At 57.3% G+C, this 18112-nt stretch overlaps 1 protein-coding gene across 7 annotated transcripts in view; it reads right to left on the bottom strand.

The window, feature by feature from the left end:
• Positions 1–597: 597 nt before the first annotated feature.
• Positions 598–18112, bottom strand: part of MAST3 (microtubule associated serine/threonine kinase 3) — a 31141-nt gene continuing 13626 nt past the window's right edge. For 6 of the 7 annotated variants that reach the window (XM_049807054.1, XM_049807055.1, XM_049807056.1 and 3 more), the window contains 26 exons: positions 15087–15175; positions 14755–14827; positions 14551–14571; positions 13368–13446; positions 12664–12821; positions 10879–10954; positions 10292–10501; positions 10109–10210; positions 9374–9506; positions 8801–8868; positions 8326–8411; positions 7976–8184; positions 7490–7628; positions 7124–7256; positions 6847–7012; positions 6458–6559; positions 6056–6178; positions 5625–5734; positions 5335–5480; positions 4902–5134; positions 4590–4790; positions 4279–4505; positions 4032–4154; positions 3757–3893; positions 3371–3552; positions 598–3262 (listed from right to left, as the gene is read on the bottom strand). In XM_049807054.1, coding sequence (XP_049663011.1) covers positions 2217–3262; positions 3371–3552; positions 3757–3893; positions 4032–4154; positions 4279–4505; positions 4590–4790; positions 4902–5134; positions 5335–5480; positions 5625–5734; positions 6056–6178; positions 6458–6559; positions 6847–7012; positions 7124–7256; positions 7490–7628; positions 7976–8184; positions 8326–8411; positions 8801–8868; positions 9374–9506; positions 10109–10210; positions 10292–10501; positions 10879–10954; positions 12664–12821; positions 13368–13446; positions 14551–14571; positions 14755–14827; positions 15087–15175 — 4372 coding nt within the window. In that variant the 3' untranslated portion in view covers positions 598–2216. Of the gene's footprint in view, positions 3263–3370; positions 3553–3756; positions 3894–4031; positions 4155–4278; positions 4506–4589; positions 4791–4901; positions 5135–5334; positions 5481–5624; positions 5735–6055; positions 6179–6457; positions 6560–6846; positions 7013–7123; positions 7257–7489; positions 7629–7975; positions 8185–8325; positions 8412–8800; positions 8869–9373; positions 9507–10108; positions 10211–10291; positions 10502–10878; positions 10955–12663; positions 12822–13367; positions 13447–14550; positions 14572–14754; positions 14828–15086; positions 15176–17135; positions 17247–18112 lie in introns of those variants that run through there. The other variant, XM_049807059.1, reaches the window with a different exon arrangement.

Here is an 18112-nt window from a genome sequence, read left to right as displayed (position 1 = left end):
ATGGGGCACGGCACTGGGCACCGGGACTGCACCGGGCACCGGGACTGCACCGGGCATGGGGCACGACACTGGGCACCGGGACTGCACCGGGCACCGGGACGGCACCGGGCTCTGGGACTGCACCGGGCATGGGGCACGGCACTGGGCACCGGGACTGCACCGGGCATGGGGCACGACACTGGGCACTGGGACTGCACCGGGCACCGGGACTGCACCGGGCATGGGGCACGGCATGGGGTACGGCATCAGGACTGCACCGGGCACCGGGACTGCACCGGGCATGGGGCACGGCACCGGGCACCGCATTGGGCTGTGGGTGCTGTGGACATGGGGTACTGCACCAGGCGCTGCACCGGTCACGGCACTGGGCACCCAGAATCCAGGCCGAGGGCCAGAGCCAAGCACGGTGCCAGGCGTGCCGCTGGCAGGGCCACGTCCCCCCAGCCCTCCCTGCCGGAGCTGGGGCAGCTCCAGCACCCACCAGTCCCATTTACCCCTCGCCATCACCCCACGCAACGGGCGCAACCTGCCCAGCCACGCGCCGGTGCCGGCAGCGCCGAATCCACCCTCCCCGGCTGCAGACACCACACCGCGGGCTCATCGCAAGGAACAATTTTAATACAACATAAAACTTCCCGAAGGTAAGAACAGAGCTGGGCGCTGGGCAGGAAGACACGGTCCCCTTGGCTTTTAAGACATTTTCCATTAAAAAAATCCTTTTCCCGCCATATCCACACCACTGGTGTGCAGCCGAACCCTCTTTTCCCACGGTGCCGGTGGGCACGGGGTGCCCGGTGTCTCCCCCAAATCCCGCTGCCTTCCTGAGACCTTAATACAGACGGTGGAGGAAGAAGCAAACGAAACGCCGAGCAGCTCCGGCTACTCGTTTTTTGGGGTTAAACGGCGCCGGTTTAACGGCAGGAGAAGCAGGATACGGAGCCTGGCACAAACCGCACGCACACAAAATAGTCCAACACGCAGCCAAAAAAATCCGTCGGCTGCATTGGGGTAGGAAACGCGCCCGTCGGCGGTGGCGCGGTGATGCCCGATGGCAAGGGGGGTCAGCAAACCGGGGATGGTCCCCCCCATCACCAGCACGGTGCTCAAAGCACCGGGGCGGCAAACCGTGTTAGAGGGGAAAAGCCGGTACATGCATGATCAAATGGAAACGTTTATATCATAGAAAACAGTAGAAATGGATGGGGGAAATGCCAGGTTGAGCTGTAGTTTGCTGGATAAAAAGCGACGGGGGAGAAGAGAGGGATGAAATTTCCAAATTACAAATGAAGCAGCAGCACAGGCGCTCGCTGGGTTGGGTTTCTCAAAAAAAAAAAGAAATATTGGCTTTTCACGGATGTCTGTATGCACCCACCGACAAATGCTGCAGGCTGTGGTGGCAGAAGAAATGCAAAAAGCAAAAAACGGCCCTAAAAATCCCATTAGTATTCGCATCCGATTGCTGACCCCACGGGGAGGTCTCTGCTTTTCCCGCCTGGAAGAGCTGATGGAGCCGGATGGCTCCAAAAGGCTCCGAATAGAAGAATTAAAACCTTTACATCCGCTATACGCTTATAAAATGAACCATATGCATCATCACACGATGAACCATATGCATATAAAATCACCCATATGCATCCCAGCTCGGGCTGCCAGTGTTTGGGGGATGTTGCTGTGGGTTTTGGTTTGGGGTTTTTTATTTTAAATATTACAATTACCCCTCCTGACGGGGGTTTCTTAGGAGATTTGGGGTGTTTCCAGCTAACACTGACGTTAAAGTGGGTCTTTGCAAGGTTAGAAAAGAGTGTGTCATCCGGCTGGGAGCTGGGAGACACACGGAAAAGCCTGGGACCCCCCCTGGGGCCGAGTTGGACCCTGTGACGGTCCTGCACTGCCCGTTTAGCTTATAAAAAGTAATAAATTAATTAACGAATATTTGCATCGAGTCCTTTCTATACACAAAGGCTGGGGCCCTGCCGGGGAAACGCCGCCACCGGAAAAGCTCCCGCATCTCTATAAAAATATGAGCATCTTTCGGGGAGTACAAAAAGCCTTCGAGGGAGGCGAAGTGCCGGGGTGCAGCCAGCCCGGCCAGCGCCGACATCCAAAATGGCTCCGAGGACGTTTATCTCACGGATACGCCACGCGGGATGGGTTTTTCGGGGAGGCGGTGGGATGCTGTGGGGAAGCTGAACCAGCCCTGGGTGCCGGCGTGGGGCTCAGGCGTGTTCGGCCCCGCTCCACGTGCTGCCCCGGGGTGCCGGGAGCCGAGCACCCGCTGGCTCCTGGCCGTGCGTCAGCAGTGCCGGCGGCACCCGCGGTGGCTGCTGGTGGCTGGTTGCTCTCTCCCCGCAGTTCCGATGCTGCTGGGAGCCGCGGTCCCAATATTCACACCCATCCCGCCGCGGCGATGAGATGCTGCCGTCTGGCTGCTCGGTGTTGCCGATGGGGTAGGAGCCCTGGCATTCCCACTCGGCTGCTGCCGGCTCCTGCTCGTCGCTCTCGGAGCCCTGCACCGCGATCTGCGGGACCGGGCTGGGCTTCGGCTTCGGCTCCACTCCGGCCACGCCGCCACATTGGAGAGCTACACCCTGCCCGGCTTCGCTCTTGCCGCTGTCTTCGCTTGCCGGCACCGTCTCCGGTTCATCGAAACTCACTTCTTGAACCGCTTCTTGCTTCTTGAAGGAGTCCCGGCGCTCAGAGAGGTTCAAGCGCCGCATGACCACCATCTCCTGGTCCCGGTCGTGCCTCTCCCCAAGCCGGGAGCCGGCAGGGTGATAACCGTGCTCCCCGGGGTATGCCGACGCTTCGCCATCCCCAATGGCCTCCCCATCCATCGCCGGCATCTCCAATCCCAGCTTGCGGCCGCCGGCGGTTTTCTTCTCCGCCAGGATGGTGACGATCTTCTCGGCCGACTGAACGCGTTTGAGGAGAGGGGAGCGGGGGCAATCGGCGCTGCGGGGTCGCGAGCTCTGCCGGACGATGGTGGGGGGGGACAGGGTCTTGCCCTGAAAGGAATGGGGGGTTTTGGGGTACCCGGGAAGCGGAGATGGGGAGCGTTGGGGAGAAGGCGGGCGCTGGGCGGAGGAAGGGGTGCAGGCGAGGGGTGAGGGGGGGATGCTGCTGGTGGATTTGCGACGTCCCACTTTGTAGCGTTGCCCACCCAGTTTGGGTGCCAACCCGTGCAGGGAGCTGGGGCGCACGTGGCCGGCGGGCGACGTTGGGGTGCTGGAGGAGGGAGAGGTGCTCTGCGGGGACGCAGCATCTGCCGTACAAAGAGAAACAGGTCACCGTGAAGGATGGAGGGACACGTGGCATCCCCGCCTTGCCCGGAGCAAATATCCCCCCCCAACCCCGCCGTGGGTTGGGGTACCTGGGGGCAGGTCGGGAGCGGGGCTGCGGCAGGGTGTCGCAGGACCCGGGGACAGGCTGTGCGTGGGGGACTCCGGGAGGCTCTCGCTGGAGGAGAGCGAGTGATGGAGACCGGAGGAGAAGCTGCGGCTGGTGTGGAGGACCGACGACTGCTTGGAGATCTTCTTGAAAAGGGATTTTCTCCTGGGGGAGTCGGGGGGACAAAGGTAGCAGGAAAGGAATAGCCTCGGCTTCTACTTAAAGCTGGTGGCCCCAAGTCTGCTCAGCTGGTGCCGGCAGGACCGGAGCCCACTGGACACCCCAGTATGGCAGAGCCGGAGCATCCCCCCTCAGCTTCAAGGACACGCCAGGAGAAATGCCATTTTATCCCGCTCCGGTTCTACCCACCTGTCCTGGCCGTCCCTTTTCCTGCTCTTCTTACTCCTCCGCGCCATCCTCGTCTTGGAACTGTTTTTCCGAGCAGGGCCGATTTTAATGGAGGTGTTCTCCAGGGCTGTTGTCCGCAGAGCCACTTTATTCCCGCTCTGAGGGATGGAAAACGAATTGCTGCAGCGTGCCAGATCTAAGCACCAGATCCAAACCGGCTCCAGCAGAGGCAATGCCGGGGAGCCGCTGGATTGATGCACCAGTCCCAGGTGAGCAGAGCAGTGCCGGTCACCTACCTTCAGCAGCAGCTCCACGACGTCCCGGTGAACTAAACCCAGCACTGACTCGCCGTTCACATGTGTGATGAGATCGCCCGCTCTCAGCCCTGCTTCCTGCGCAGGGCTTCCCTCTTCCACGCTCTGCAATTGAGAGACCAAGGTTTTATTCGGGTACAAACCAAAGTTTCCTCTGGGGGTTTTCCCATCGGGAAACGCGGTGTCTGGCACCACCGGTCCTCCTCCATGTGGAGCCCAGGCCACATACCCAGACCATATGGTGGACAGTATAGACGTCGCTGTCCCCCATGTAGACGCGGATGGCTCGCAGGGTGAAGCCGTACTTCTTGCCCGAGCTGTGGATGATGATGGGGGGCCGCAGGCTGGCGATGGCGAGGGATGAGTCTCGGCTTGGGGAGGAGTCACGGGAAGAGGGGTTGGAGGAAAGGGAGTGGGGGGAGATGGGGCTCATCAGGGCACCGCCGCCAAAGTCATCTGCAAGCGGGAGAAGCCAAGCTCAGCCTGGAAAAACCACATGGCAACTGCCATCCAGCAGGATTAACTGCATGGCACACAGACCTGAGGTGATGATGAGGGACAGGGCTGAGACGGAGGCAGATTTGGGGACACGGCTGCCTGGCGAGGCTCTCTGCCTGTCTGGCACGTCCTTCTGGCCGCCCAGCCGACGGCTCGCGCCCGGCTCCAGGCCCCGGGGAGTTGAGTTTTTGGTGCCGGTGCTGTTGCTCCGGAGACGTATACGGTTCAGGCTGACGAGATCAGCTGCACAGAGGGGAGGAGGGAGAGTTTGGGGACATAGAAAAGCCACCCCATGCCACGCAGGACCCCGGCTGCCCCCGGAACATCCCGCACCAGTGCCCACAGCCAACACACCAGATAGTGCCGAGGGCTTTGCCGCGCTGCCAGTCCCCGCGTCGGGGTCTCCCAGCACAAACTTGGGTCTCTCTGGCTTGGAGGATGCCACGCAAGGGCTTTCGTCCTCCGAGGAGAAGGCAAACTTGGGCATGGTGTCCAGGCTGTAGGTGCTGGGCAGTGCGGCGGGGCTGCGGCTTCGCTCGTGCCGGGAGGTGTACGGGGTGGAGCTGCAGGACGTCCAGGAGCGGAGCCTGTGTGGAGAGAGCAGGAAGGCTCAGGAAAATCAAAGATGGGCAAGGGGGATGACACTGAGCCCCCTCAGCACCCCCAGACACATCCCACCGATGCCTCTGCAAACCCTCGGGGCTGGCAAAACCCCTCCACACTGGCACAAAGCCTCCGCACCGACACAAACCCACATCAGCGTTGGATCCCCTGTCTCAGCACGCACCGGGGCTCTGTGCCTGCCAGCCGGCTCCGGTCCTCGTCTCCGGAGTGCCTATCCCATCGCTCCTCTTTGTCCTCGCTGTGACTCCGGTCGGAGGATGAGAGGCTGAGGTTGGAGTTAGCTGCCAGGAATTCAGAGCTGCTGTACACCTGAGGAGGAGATGAGCTGTCAGCAAGGAGCAGAAATTCAGGAATCCCCAGGTGCTCCAGCATCAGCCAGGACACTTATGCTTGGCGTAACCGTGCCAGCCACAGCACCCATCGTTTTGAATGCTGGAGGAGGGATTGGAGCACCTTGCTGAAACGATGGGAGCAAGAGGAGAACTGCCCGATCTCCACAGATGATTCCTCATCGTTGGTTTCTTCATCCTCCGAATCCAAATGGCGGTATCTCTCGGAGCGAGCTGAAAGCAAGAGCCAGAGCAGGCAGGGCTGTCACCCTGCCTGCAACACACCACGTCCTGCCTGCCCTTGGGGCCCCGGTGGGACCTGCACCCACAGGGAGCTGACAGCCCGGTCCCAAATCCCGGGAGAGTTTTGGGGTAAGAAAGTAAGGCTTTTGGAAAGGCTGAGCAGCCTGGAAACAGGATTGCATCTGTTTTGTGACTTCGGTTGTAAGGCAACTGACTTTATCCAGGACATTTTCATCTCCTGCGGGAGCATCCGACCTGCAGCTGAGATAACGGATTGACAGAGGGGGTGAAAGGGGATGGATTTGGCCTCACTGTCAAAGTAGCTGGTGTCGTCCTCTGACTCCAGCTGGGGGATGAACTCGGCCTTCTGCCGCAGCAACCCGTTCCAGTCCAGGTGGAGGAAGAAGGAATGGTGCTTCACCTCATGCGCACCCCCTGCCACACAGAAAAACCTACGTCAGGGGGACAGAGCAGGATCCAGGATGCTCCCGCTGCCAGCCCAAACAGCACGGTCTCTCCTCCAGGCAGAGCAAATGACTTAAAACAGGATGGCCTGGAGCCCTGAGCTGCCTTCCCGGGGTGAACCCCAAGCAGGTGACCTCCCCTGAGCATCCTCAATGTGCCAGGACACGCTTTGGTTTCAGAAAATGGCTTGACATGAATTAGGGTTCCAGGTAACCCCCCTGAGCATGGCGCGGGGGCTGCCACGCGTACCGGTGCCCAAGCGCTCGAGGGGACACTGTCTCAGCAACCGTGTGATCAGGTCCTGGGCGTCCGCGGGAAGAGCCTCGTCCCCTTCTGGCCACATAATTTCATCTGCAAGGAAAAAGGAAAAGGAGTTTGGAGTGGCTGGAAGAGTTTGGACACAATGGGGGCTGTGATGATGTGAGGTTGCAGGACAAGTCACTTCTGGGCAAGAGAAAAGTCCCCCAGGAGCCGCAGCAGATGAAAGTGTCCTCCCAAACTGGGAAATCAAAGCTTGAGGAGCCTCCTTGCCATTTAGCTGAGTATGAAATGAAGGAACGAAGCTCTCCATTTGTTAAGGATGAGCCATGACTGCTGGGAAGAGCGAACGGAGGAGCAAAGTTGCCACTGATACTCACCGCTGATGACCTGCCCAAAGAGCTCCTCAGGGGTGTCTCCAAAGAAAGGGACGCAGCCCACCAGGAACTCATAGAGGATGATGCCCATGGCCCACCAGTCAACGGGCTTCCCATAGCCCTGTATGAGGATGACTTCTGGGGCGATGTACTCCGGAGTACCACACACCTGCGTGGGAAGCGGTGGCTGACACCTCTGCAATGACCTTTGCAACAAGTCCTGAGGCTATCCCCATCCCCCGGTGATGGCAGATCGGCCAAGCGGAGCAGGACCTCGTACCTGCTTGTCCATGAACTCCCGAGTGTCCTTCTCCATATGCCCTTCGTAGAGGTTCGTGGTCATGTTCATCAAGCCGATCTTTGACAGACCAAAGTCTGTCAGTTTTATGTGGCCCATGGAGGTGATGAGCAAACTGCAAGAGATGACAGATGCCCCATGATGATGCTCTTTGCTTCTGCGGAGACCTGGGCAGGACCAGGCAGACTCCAACACCTCTGGTACTGGTGCAATGGCACAGAACCAGGTCTTTGGGCACCAAAAACCCATGACCTCATTCTCCCTTACCCTCTTGGCTTGGATCAGTCCCTTTCCCTTCCCCATCCAAACCCAACCCTGTCCTTGCTCAGACCTGACCCACGTCCTCACTTGTCAGGTTTGAGGTCCCGGTGGACGATGCCGTAGTTGTGGAGATACTCCAGCGCAAGAACGGTCTCAGCGAAGTACATCTTCGCCATGTCGACAGGCAGCGGGCCCATGTTCTTCAGCAACGTGGCACAATCCCCCCCTGCAGGGACACACGTCCTCCTGAGCACAGGAGGCTCAGAGAAGGCAGGGAGGTCACCGGGCAGGGCTATGTTGCCTCTCCTGCCAAGCAGGCTCCTAGCCAGACCCTCCCATCCCTCCTTGGAAGCAGCGTTGATCCCTGGGAATGGGGCACAAATGCTCTCCTAGGTGAGCATGGCCACCACCTTCATTGAGGTGAGACTCAGGATCACCAAAGCATCTCCTTGTGCTTCCCTCTGCTCCCTGGACCAAAGCAGGGCAGGAGATGTCCCGGTGGTGTCCTCGATACTTAGACATTGATATTCCCCTGTCCCCGCTGCACTGTCCAGCACCGGATCCTGTTCTCACCTTCCACATACTCCATCACCATGCAGAGGTGTCGCTTCGTCTCAAAGGAGCAGAACATGCTGACCACAAAAGGGTTCTCCGCGAAGGTGAGGATGTCCCTCTCCACAAACACCTGCTGGATCTGGTTCCTCAAGATGAGGTTCTGCTTATTGATTTTCTTCAAGGCGAAGCGCTGCCGCGTCTCCCTGTGCCTCACCAGGTACACGGCCCTAGGAGACAGCGAAACAGCTGGACCTCAAAACATGTCCTCCAACTACCAGGACTGACCATGCAGCACCGCAGGGCTTGGATGGGGAGGACTTTGGAGACGTTTACAGAGGGAGACAAGCATTAGGAACTTCCCAACTGACCCGTAAGCCCCGTTGCTGATCAGCTTGATGGTCTCAAAGTCCCCCTCGCACGGCTTCCTCCGAGGAGCGGTGGCCGAAGGCTGGATCTGAAGAAGACAGAGGTTTTTAAGGTTTCCCGGCATGCCAGCACTCTGAGTGCAGGCAGGAATTTGAGCAACACATCACGTATCACCTCTGAGTACTCCTTGCTGCCAGAGAACATCCCTCCCTGAGACCTCTCCAGCCACAAACCCCAAACCTGAAGAGCAAGATGCTCTGCAGATCAAGAGCCCCATTCTGAGCTTTGTCCTCTCAAGAAGCCAGACGAGGGACTGTGAGATATTACACCTGAATACAAGTCACCCTTGGGGACAACCCGAATTAACATCTCCCAGCCTAAGATAGCAGAGGAGCTGCTGGAAGGAGCTTTGGTGTGGGGTGAGGCAGGACGAAGCTGGAGGCAGCAAGTGGGACAGGCAGGTAGGACCGTGCTCACCTCACAGGCATCATCATTCTCAGGTGTGATGGTGTTCCCGCTGTCAAAGTGATCCAGCTGGACCATTTCTGCAGAAGACAGGGATGGTTTTCACCTTCTTCATGGTCAGCCCCCACCAAAATAAGCCCCCACCAACCACTCTCCCTCCAAACTCAGAGATCCCGCGAGGATTTAGCCACACGCTTTGCTCGAGCTATTGTATGGAGAAATTCAGGTCATGGCGTTAAGAGGTTCAACAGGAGGTTAAACATTTATATAATTCTCTTTTTTCCATGGTCATTCCCGTGTTCTTCAGGGATTATGGTTCCTCCCCAAGGCCATGGCTTCCTATGGATTAAGCGTTCTTGAGCTTAATCTGCTTTGCTGAACGTGTTGGGAGCAATAACGAGGGATGTGGGGCTGGCCAGGAGACCTGGACACCATCCTGGTCCTGCTGTGACCCACCCCATGACACCAGCTCAGTCCCGTTGGTCCCCCTGCCACCTCCCACTGCTCATTCACGCTCGCCAGTGGCCAAACTGGTAGTCCGCATCCCTGCAGGCCTCGAGGCCACCAACCCAAGCGGTTCCCTACCCTCCAGTGGGTCCTTGACGAGCCCCAGTTGGCTGATGATGTATCGGGGAATATCGGTCTTTATTCCCTGGCCAACTTTGGCGTGTCCTTCTGCAGCTTCCAGGAGATGGTAAAACTCCTCTGGGTCAAACTCCTGGATGGGGAAAACCAAGCACAGCTGAGGAGCGAGACTTTGCAAAGTTAAACCTTTCCTCTAAGCTTTGCAGGTGACACCTGTAATTGGGGACAGGCTACGAATGCTTGCAGGAGCAAGCTAAACACTCTGCTCCTGTTTCTAGCGTTGTTCCCCATGTGAAGGGTTGATGGAAAAAAGACAGAGCCCCATGAGTTGGCCTTGGAGGGGAAACCAAGGAAAGCACACTAGCAGCACACTTCATCACAGCTCCTTCCAGCTGCAGGAACCATAGCACAAAGGCAACTGCTCTAATTAGAAATTCAGCACAACAGTGAGAAAGCTTGCTAAGAAGTTCACATCCCACTAGGAAAAACCAGCTTCTCCTCTGCAAGAAATGGCTTTAATGCTAGGAATGGTCTCAGCTCCTTGCTGCAGCCTGACCAGGATGGTGTGGAGCAGCGGTTCCCATGGTGGACCAGGCGAAGTGGTGAGGAGATGCCTTGTCTTTCATGTTCCGCGCCCGCCCAGAGAGGAAGCAAAGCCTCCTCTCTGGGCGGGCGCGGACCATGAAAGATAAGAAACATTAAAGAAACATCAGGAGCTGCCGTGCCGTGTCTTACCAAGCACTCCAGAAGGCGAGCAGGACGGGAGATGATGATCAGCAGCTTCCTCACCAGTTGGTCGATGAACTTCACCTCCTCACTCTCCGAACGTTCCTGAGCCTGCCAGAGAGGAGACAGAAGCCAGGCGTCTATCGGTAGCCTCAGGAGATGGCACCAGCCAGGGAACTGCCCTGCACTCACATCCCGGAGCATCTTCTCAAGTTTCTCCTGCAGCTCCATGAAGTAGCGGGAGGTGATGAGAGCTCCTTGGGACTTTGCCAGGCAGTCGCGGGCCAGCTCGATGATTTGGTGGTGGATGAAGCCCAGCACCCCATCTGCCAGCGGCAGAGTGCTGCTCGGAGAGAAGTTTGTGATGGTGTCCTGCAGACGCTCTTCCATTTGGGCTGTGGCCTGCAAGGCAGAATGGATGGTGATGCCCAGGAACGCGCGTCCCCATGGCATGCATTGGGTTTGGCCAGCCAGGATCTCATGCTACTACCTCCTGCAGCTCCAATATCCACGTGCACATCACAGCCCCACCTGGGACCCAGCTTCCAGCAGACTGGAAAAACTCCGTCAAAGTCTCCCAGAGACCTCTGCCTGCACGTGTGATGAGGCAGACCCACAGGTCTGTGCCTCCCCAGTTCATTACCACATCTCCAGTGTCCTCAACACCCCCTGGTATCTACCCATGCATTCTGTATTCCAGCACAGAGAAGAGGTTGTTCTGGAGAAGATGCTGCCATGGAGGGACTAACGTGCTCATCCCCCCCAGTCCTGGCAGTTACCTTGGGGAACCTCTCCTTGTAGACATGGTTCATCATCACAACCTCATTATCAAACGTTCCACTCGTCCGTCCAGGGCTGCGGAGGGAGAAAACCAGTTGCATTATGAGGTCCAAGTCATTTACATCTATGCAAATCGCTACTGCCCCTGGAGAGCAATTTGTTCCCTCCTCCTAACTCCCAATCCCAAGCAGTTAAAGCTCATCTGAGCAGAGCCATCAGCCTTGGGTCAGCACTTTCAGCAGCATCTCCCATCACGCATGGATCTAGTGGTCCCTGGCACCTAGTCCGGGGAAGGTTAACCTCCCACAGGCCCAGGTCTCCAAACTCAAGTCACTTGAAAATCCAGAGCTAAGAGGCTGGTGCATCAGTCAACTTGGCTTTGAAGAGCGAGCTCATCCTTTCCTTCCTCTGGATCCTACAATTTCTCACCTTCGTTGCCGTTTTTGCAGCTCACCAGCAAAAAAACCCCAACCAAACCTCGTGGTGGACGCAAGGACCTTCATTAAACAAGGCTTCCCTCTTCCCCTCACCCAACATTGCCTCTCTCAGGCCCCTGCCTGGTGATCCCCTTATGCAAAGCAAGTCGCAGGAGCAGCCAGCAACTCATTAACCGCTATATAATAAATGCAGCGATTAAAACCAGACCCAAGCTGCTTGCTGCCAGCCCCAGCTCGGCCATTGCCATGCCATGCTGACTGCAGAGCTGGCATCTCCTCGGTGAAAACTTCACCACCTACAAAACCCTGTCAGATAATTAATCTGATTTTAATGAAATTTCAGCCGGCAACACGCAGGGCTATGGCTCTGCCTCTGGCACAAAGAGGGTTGGGAGCTTTTTCAGTGGGAAAAGAGGATTTAACCGAAACAACCCCTTTAAAAAGCACAAGCTCCTGGTGCTGGACAAGCAAAAACATGACTGGCTCCTTGCGTGGTCTTGGAGCAGCAATGCAGAGCTCGGCAGGTCCGCAGGGTCAGCTTGCACAATGCTACGGCCACTGGCTTGATGCTTTCTCCAAATTTTCCTCTCTCCAGCCCACAAATGCATTCCTTGTTTTTTGCAGAGGCAAAGACCAGGCTGATGCTCAGCCCCAGCAAACAGAGATGATGTTTCCTTACACAAGCCCAAAAATGGGATTTTTAACCTTTTAATGGCAGGTCAGGCCGGTGGCCTCCCAGCCGTGCCCTACAAGGATGGCCACCGCTCAGGCTTCTGCTCAGCGGTCCCCTTCTCTCCTCTGAAACCTTTGAGACAATTGAGCAAGAAGCTGCAAACCAACTATTTTGGAACAAATCCCACTTTCTCCAGCTTCAGCCCCAGGAAACCTCACTCTCAGGTGTTGGCTGCTGCCAGGAGAGCAATGCCACATCCCGACAGCTGAGAAGATGCTGAGAACGAGGCCCTAATGCCCAAAATCACAGAGCTTAGGATCATAGAATTACAAACTCATGGAACGGTTTGGGTGGGAAGGGACCTTTCAAGGTCACCTAGTCCAACCCCCCTGCAACAAGCAGGGACATCTTCAACTAGATCAGGTTGCTCAGAGCCCCGTCCAACCGGACCTTGAATATTTCCAGGGATGGGGCATCTACAACCTCAAGCCATAGCTTCTCCACTCCTCTGCAAGGAGAAAACCCGTATCGGTGTCAACACCTTGGGATGGGCTTAGCAGGACCAGGACATCCCAGGAACAGCTTACGAGGGGGCAGAGGATGCGCTGGATGTGCCGGCACCCAGCGCATCGTCCCAGCAGCACCGTGGGTGCTCTCTGCAGTGGGTGCCGTACCTGAGGCTCCTCGATCGTGGGCGCAGGCAGGGCGAGTGCCGCCCCTCCTCATCCGTGACGCTCTCCGTACTGCGGAAATGCTTAGAAAGGAAATGCAGCTCGTCGGGTGTGGGTTGGTACGGCAGCTGGTGCAGGCGCTCCTGGGAGGACGAAGACGACTGGAAAGAAAGAGAGATGCAGGGGATCGGGAAAAGGATCCGTGCTTCCCGGCAGCAGGGTGGAAACCAGCAAACCCACGAGTGAAATATCCCTCGGAGCCTCTTAGGAGGCTTGGAGACACTGACAGGCAGCATGCTCTGTGCTCGGTAATGTGAAATAGGGATGGCAAGACTAGCCTGGGGAGGTCTGCTGCCCACTCCCACCCCAAACCCCCCAGCTCTCCCACTCAATCCAGGTCCGCTGAGCCCCATCCCTTGTACCTGCAGCATCCCGGGCAGCTCCTGCCCAGCCATTCCCCTGCGCAGTTGGGATGTGCCATGACATGCAGGGATGCTGTAAAGCCCAGGGATGCTGTAAAGCCGTTCACCAAGCTCTACGGCTTTCTTAAAAGCACATTTGGAAAGTGCGGTGCAGCTAAAGCACGTGGTCCTCCAGGAATGGAGGGGCTGCCTAGGAACCAACACTGTGGGGCTGAGGAGGCATTTCACCAAAAATCAAGGGGTTTGGGTTCTTCTCGCCTGCTGTCATGAGAAAGTAAACGTTACCGAGACAGTGGAGCTGGGGGTGTTGGTCCCATAGCCAGAGGAGGGTAACGAAGCCAGTGACCACCTTCTGCCATCAGCCCTGTGAGTGCAAATGTGCCAATCACATACAGGAAAAAAACAACATCTAAATGCAAATAAATAACGTCAGAGCGGTAAGGGTAGGGAAGAAGATGCAGGTTTGGTTTGAATAATAAAGCCCTGAAACCTTTTTGCAGAATGGACTGAAATTAAGTGAAATAAGAGGGGTTTGCAGGGAAGGGGGGCTGTTCTGCAACCCCGGTGTGCAGGTGGCCATGGGGACGGGGACAGTGACAGTGAGCGGGGTCCCCACAAAGGGATGGTGCTGGGGCTCGGGCGAGTGGCAAATCCATTTCAGATGGGTTAAAAAAAAACACTCTGTGAGAATCTGATTTTTAATTAGAGCAAAATTCAGCCTTCTGGGACTTTGTTCTGTGAGAAATCGGGATTCCTAAAGACCCATCCTGAGACAACAGGCGCCGCGGAGCAGAGCCCGGTTATAAACAGGAAGGCAACCGCTCACACGTAGGCGAATGCTTCCTCTTGGAGATGTTTCTAATGGACGGGGCAATGTCCACGTCAAGATGAGGCCCTTCACCTCCCGCCGCTGTTTCCCGTGTGGGGCCAAGGACAACGGGAGCTGGCAGGGTGCCGGATCCGGCACCGGCCCCACCGCATGCCCTCGCTGCCGGCAGGCTCGCAAAACCCCAGCCCTGCAGTTTGGCTTTTCGCTGTTACAAGCGTGAAAACCAGCTGTAAGCCTCCAGTTTTTTTCCATGTGACGATCGATGGGTTAAAATCAGCTGTCTGTCTCCATGCGTGCAGTTAATTAATTAGTTAAACAGGATTTTGGCATCTGTGTCTGGAGCAGTGCAGGCTGGGGAGGGGATGCAGCAAGATCTGCATCTGCGGGGACCTGGCCGAGCATCTGTCCCCGGACATCTGCCGAGCACCCGTCAGGAGTGTTCAGAGTGGGTCCGAGCTGGGGCTGAGCTCGTGGCTGGGGAGGGTGTGATGGGAATAGGGATATTTCTGCTCCTGGAGCTGCAGGGAGCCCAATCCCAGAGCAAAATCTCCCGCCCAGGGATGCAGACAATGAAGGGCCTTGTTGATGCAGAGCAGACATCTCCCCGGAATGCAGCCCCAGCTGGTTTCCAGTACTCACCTGTCAGTCCGAGGAGCATGGCTGGGGGAGCGGGAGGTACCGGTCACGGCAGTGGCAGAGCAAACAACACCAGACCAAAAAGATAAGGGAGAAAAAAAGCAAAAAACCAAAACCAAATCATTTGAGATCAACAGAACAGTCCCAGTTGGTGGATTATAATTATTAGTGAATATTAATGGTCTGGGAGAGGGGCCGGGAGCTCACCTGCGAGCAAAGGGGAAGTTGATGGAGGTGCTGGCAGAGAAGTTGCGTGGGCTGTCCAAGGGGCTGCTCCCGGCTGTGGGGAGAAAGGGGGAAAAGTCACCCCGATACCGTCCCCGGTGCGATGCCCAGGGTGCCACGGGCTGCTGCTTCAGGGGAAAGAGGGGGCAATTCACTTCCCAAGCTATTCCCTCCTGGAAAAGGCACCTGCAGCCAGGAGCCAGCCCACTGCTGCTAACAGGTGCTGCAGAAGCAGAAGGGTCGCCCGCCACCCCTCCGAAATATTTGGGTCATTTTGGGAGATGGTCAACCCATCCCCTTGGGACAGCCCTTACCTGTCGGCACGGAGAGGGGGGAGAGAGGCCGCGAGAGGGTCGGAGAGGGGGTGCCCACCACTAAGCTCTTCCTATTGCTGCTTCGGCAACTGGGGGAAAAAAAAGAGGAAATTAATTTGGGGAATCGAAGGACGGGCACTGCGGGACAGGCTCAGGCACGTACGGGTCCACCGGTACGTGATGTCCTGTGCCAGGGGACACGACTGCCGTCACCCCATCGATTACGGATCTCCCACCGCAGGGAAGATCTGTCCCCGGTTCAACGCTGCCAGAGACGGGCCGACAGGGTTATTTTTAACGATGAACTGTCTTGTCAAAGTCCCACTTCTGGTTTTGGCTGGCTGGGGAGGGCAGAGGCAGGCGGCCCCTTGGGCAACGGGCCGAGGGCAGGAATAGAAAAAGGGATGTAAAAGGAGGAAGCGATGGAAATGCCAAGTGGCTTCATCCGACCTGCTCCATCACATGGAAAATGCCCCCCAGTTCCTATAAACCTCCCTGCGCTTCGTGGTCCTCAGGTCACAGCAGGGAGGACAGTTGGTCCCCGACCCTCTGAGACTTTGCGGTATCGCTGGGCTTTTGCGATGCCGTGGCAAAGGTCCGGCTCGGCCGTGCTCCTGCAGGCAACAGGAGGAAGCCACGGGCACCAGTACCAGATGAAAAGCAGGACCAGACCATGTGCAGGTCCACACTGACAGCACCGGCACCTTGACACCCCAAACACCCCGAAACTCCCATCCCAGTGCCACGCTCCAGTATCCCACAGAGCTCCTCTGGAACAACCAAAAGGCCATGTCTGCAAGCACCAGGTCTCTGTATGACCATCTCCATTCCCACCCTCCCAACTCACAAGATTTCAATCCTTCTTGCAGGAATTTCCTTTTGCCTTTCATTCCAGCCCTTCTCCAAGCCCTGAGCCCAAGGTTGCCTTGCAAGCACAGCCCTGCCTCGAAAAGCCCACCTGCCTGCAGTGATGCTGCAGCCCCACTCCCACCGTATTCAGCCCATTTCAATATGAATAAAATATGATCAGCTCATTTAAGTTCTCTTTCACTCTGCCGAGAGGGAACTACAGATATCCACAGCACAGAGCAGAAGCTCAAGCACAAGGACAACCTTCCCCTTCCTCTATCTGCGCTTCCTCGAGCTGCAAATTCTGCAAAGGTGACGCTGAATTTCCTCACTAGGCTGGGAAGGGGAACCCACAAGGATGCCATTAATTAAAGGACTGTTTAACATCACGTCGCAGCCAGATACACCCACAAAATCAAGGGGATGGAACCAGAGAGAAGGGATTCTTCCTGGATCCCAAAACCAGAAGTGAACAGCAGATATGGTATCCAGGGTGCAAAGGACGACATTTTTGCAACACGCCGTCTCTCCAGACAGATGTATATAGCACCGATGCACGGGCAACGCCAGCCACGCGTGGTCAGAGCTCTGCACGTGTGATCAGAGCTCCACACGCGTGGTCAGAGCTCCGCACCCAACGCCTGGCACCCCGGCACCTCCCGCTGGCATCTCCCCCCCTGCGGACCTCCTCCTGCTCCCACTGTAAAACTGGGAGCCCCAAGTCTTCCGCTCAAGACTGAAGGTCTCGGCCAAGCCAGTGACTGGGGAGGCTGCTTTGGGCCCCCCCAAAACCCTCCCTCCACCCAGGATGAGAGGTCCCTGGGTGCACCCCAGGAACATGCACCCTGCGACCACCCTGAGCTCACGCGGAGCTGTAGCGGCGTGCCAGCGGGTGTGGAGGGGGGGAGGCAGAAACGTTCCCCCCCTGCAACCATTCACCCCTTCCTGCCCCCTCCATTTGCTTTTCTTGCTTAAACGCAAGCTCGAACACCAATTGCAGCACCCACAGCTGCAAACTCCCAGCCCAGCACCCACGCCCGGAGCAAGAGCAAACCACAGCCTCTCGCTGCCACCGGCTCTGCGTGCCGGATGGGAAACCGAGGCACTGCAAGCAAACCTGCTTCGCCACCGAAGTGGCACAAGCAGAGGTTTATTAACCAGGAGGGCTGCAGAGAGCAGCCAGCTTTGGCATTACTTCACCATTCGGTCCCGCCGTGGGGACCGGGGTTGCCACGTGCATCTGTGTCTTGCAGGGGGGGACATCCGAGGGGACCAGGGGCTTGCTCCTGCTTGCTGGGTTTCATTTTGGAAGTGAAAACAAACCTTTAACGAAGCAAGTTCCAGTAATGGTGACACAGAGGGAGGCCGACGTTTCCTGTTTCCGTGCGCTCCACCCTCGGCTCCGCAACCATCTTGCGCCACTTTAACCCCGCTTCGCCTGATGCATCATCTACAGCTGGTTCCCATCTTTTACAGCACGGAAACCTCGGGCTAGAAACAAGCCTCGGGGTAGAGACGAGCTGCCAAGCCCTGAAGGCAGGAGCTAGGGCTGCTGTCCTCGCTGCCTCTGTCACCTAATTGCCCATTCGGTACCAAAAATGGAGTGGAAAATCGCCGTCAGCATCTCCCACGCTGCTCGTGCCGAGGCTGCCTCGGCCTCGGCGCTGCCGTTGCCATCCAGCACGTATTTCAAAGGATGCGGAAAGTGTGTGACAACTGGTGTGACCCTGAAGCCTGGAGCAAAATAACGTGTCACCCGTCTCCAGGCTGCCTGCGATGAGGAACCGGCACATCCCACCTGCTGCCGGCACCCACACCGGCACCCAGCCTCGGCACGGCACAGCCAGGATGTCCACAGGCAGGAGACAGAGCAAAATCTGGCAGCTTCCCGAAGGCTGCCTCCTTGGAGCCGCGGGAAGGGCAGGATCCGGCTGTGCAGCACAACACTGATGCCTCTAACCGGCAAATGGCTCCACCAGGATCCGGGCGAGCGGCACTGGGTGGCAAGGAGTCAGCACCGTGCAATACCGAGGGTCACGCTAACGCAACCGGCTGCCACCGGTAAATACACGGAGGGACTGCAGCATCCCGCTCCTCTCCGACAGGATCCGACCCCGAAAACTTCTCAGGATGGCAGAGCATCGTGTGTCAGATGCCAGCCTGGTGCTGGGCAAAAT

The sequence above is a fragment of the Accipiter gentilis genome, chromosome 8 (genome assembly GCF_929443795.1).
Source record: "Accipiter gentilis chromosome 8, bAccGen1.1, whole genome shotgun sequence".
Classification (NCBI taxonomy): Eukaryota; Metazoa; Chordata; class Aves; order Accipitriformes; family Accipitridae; genus Astur; species Astur gentilis.
The sequence above is the reverse complement of the archived record's forward strand: the minus strand, read 5'-3'. Positions and strand labels throughout refer to the sequence as shown.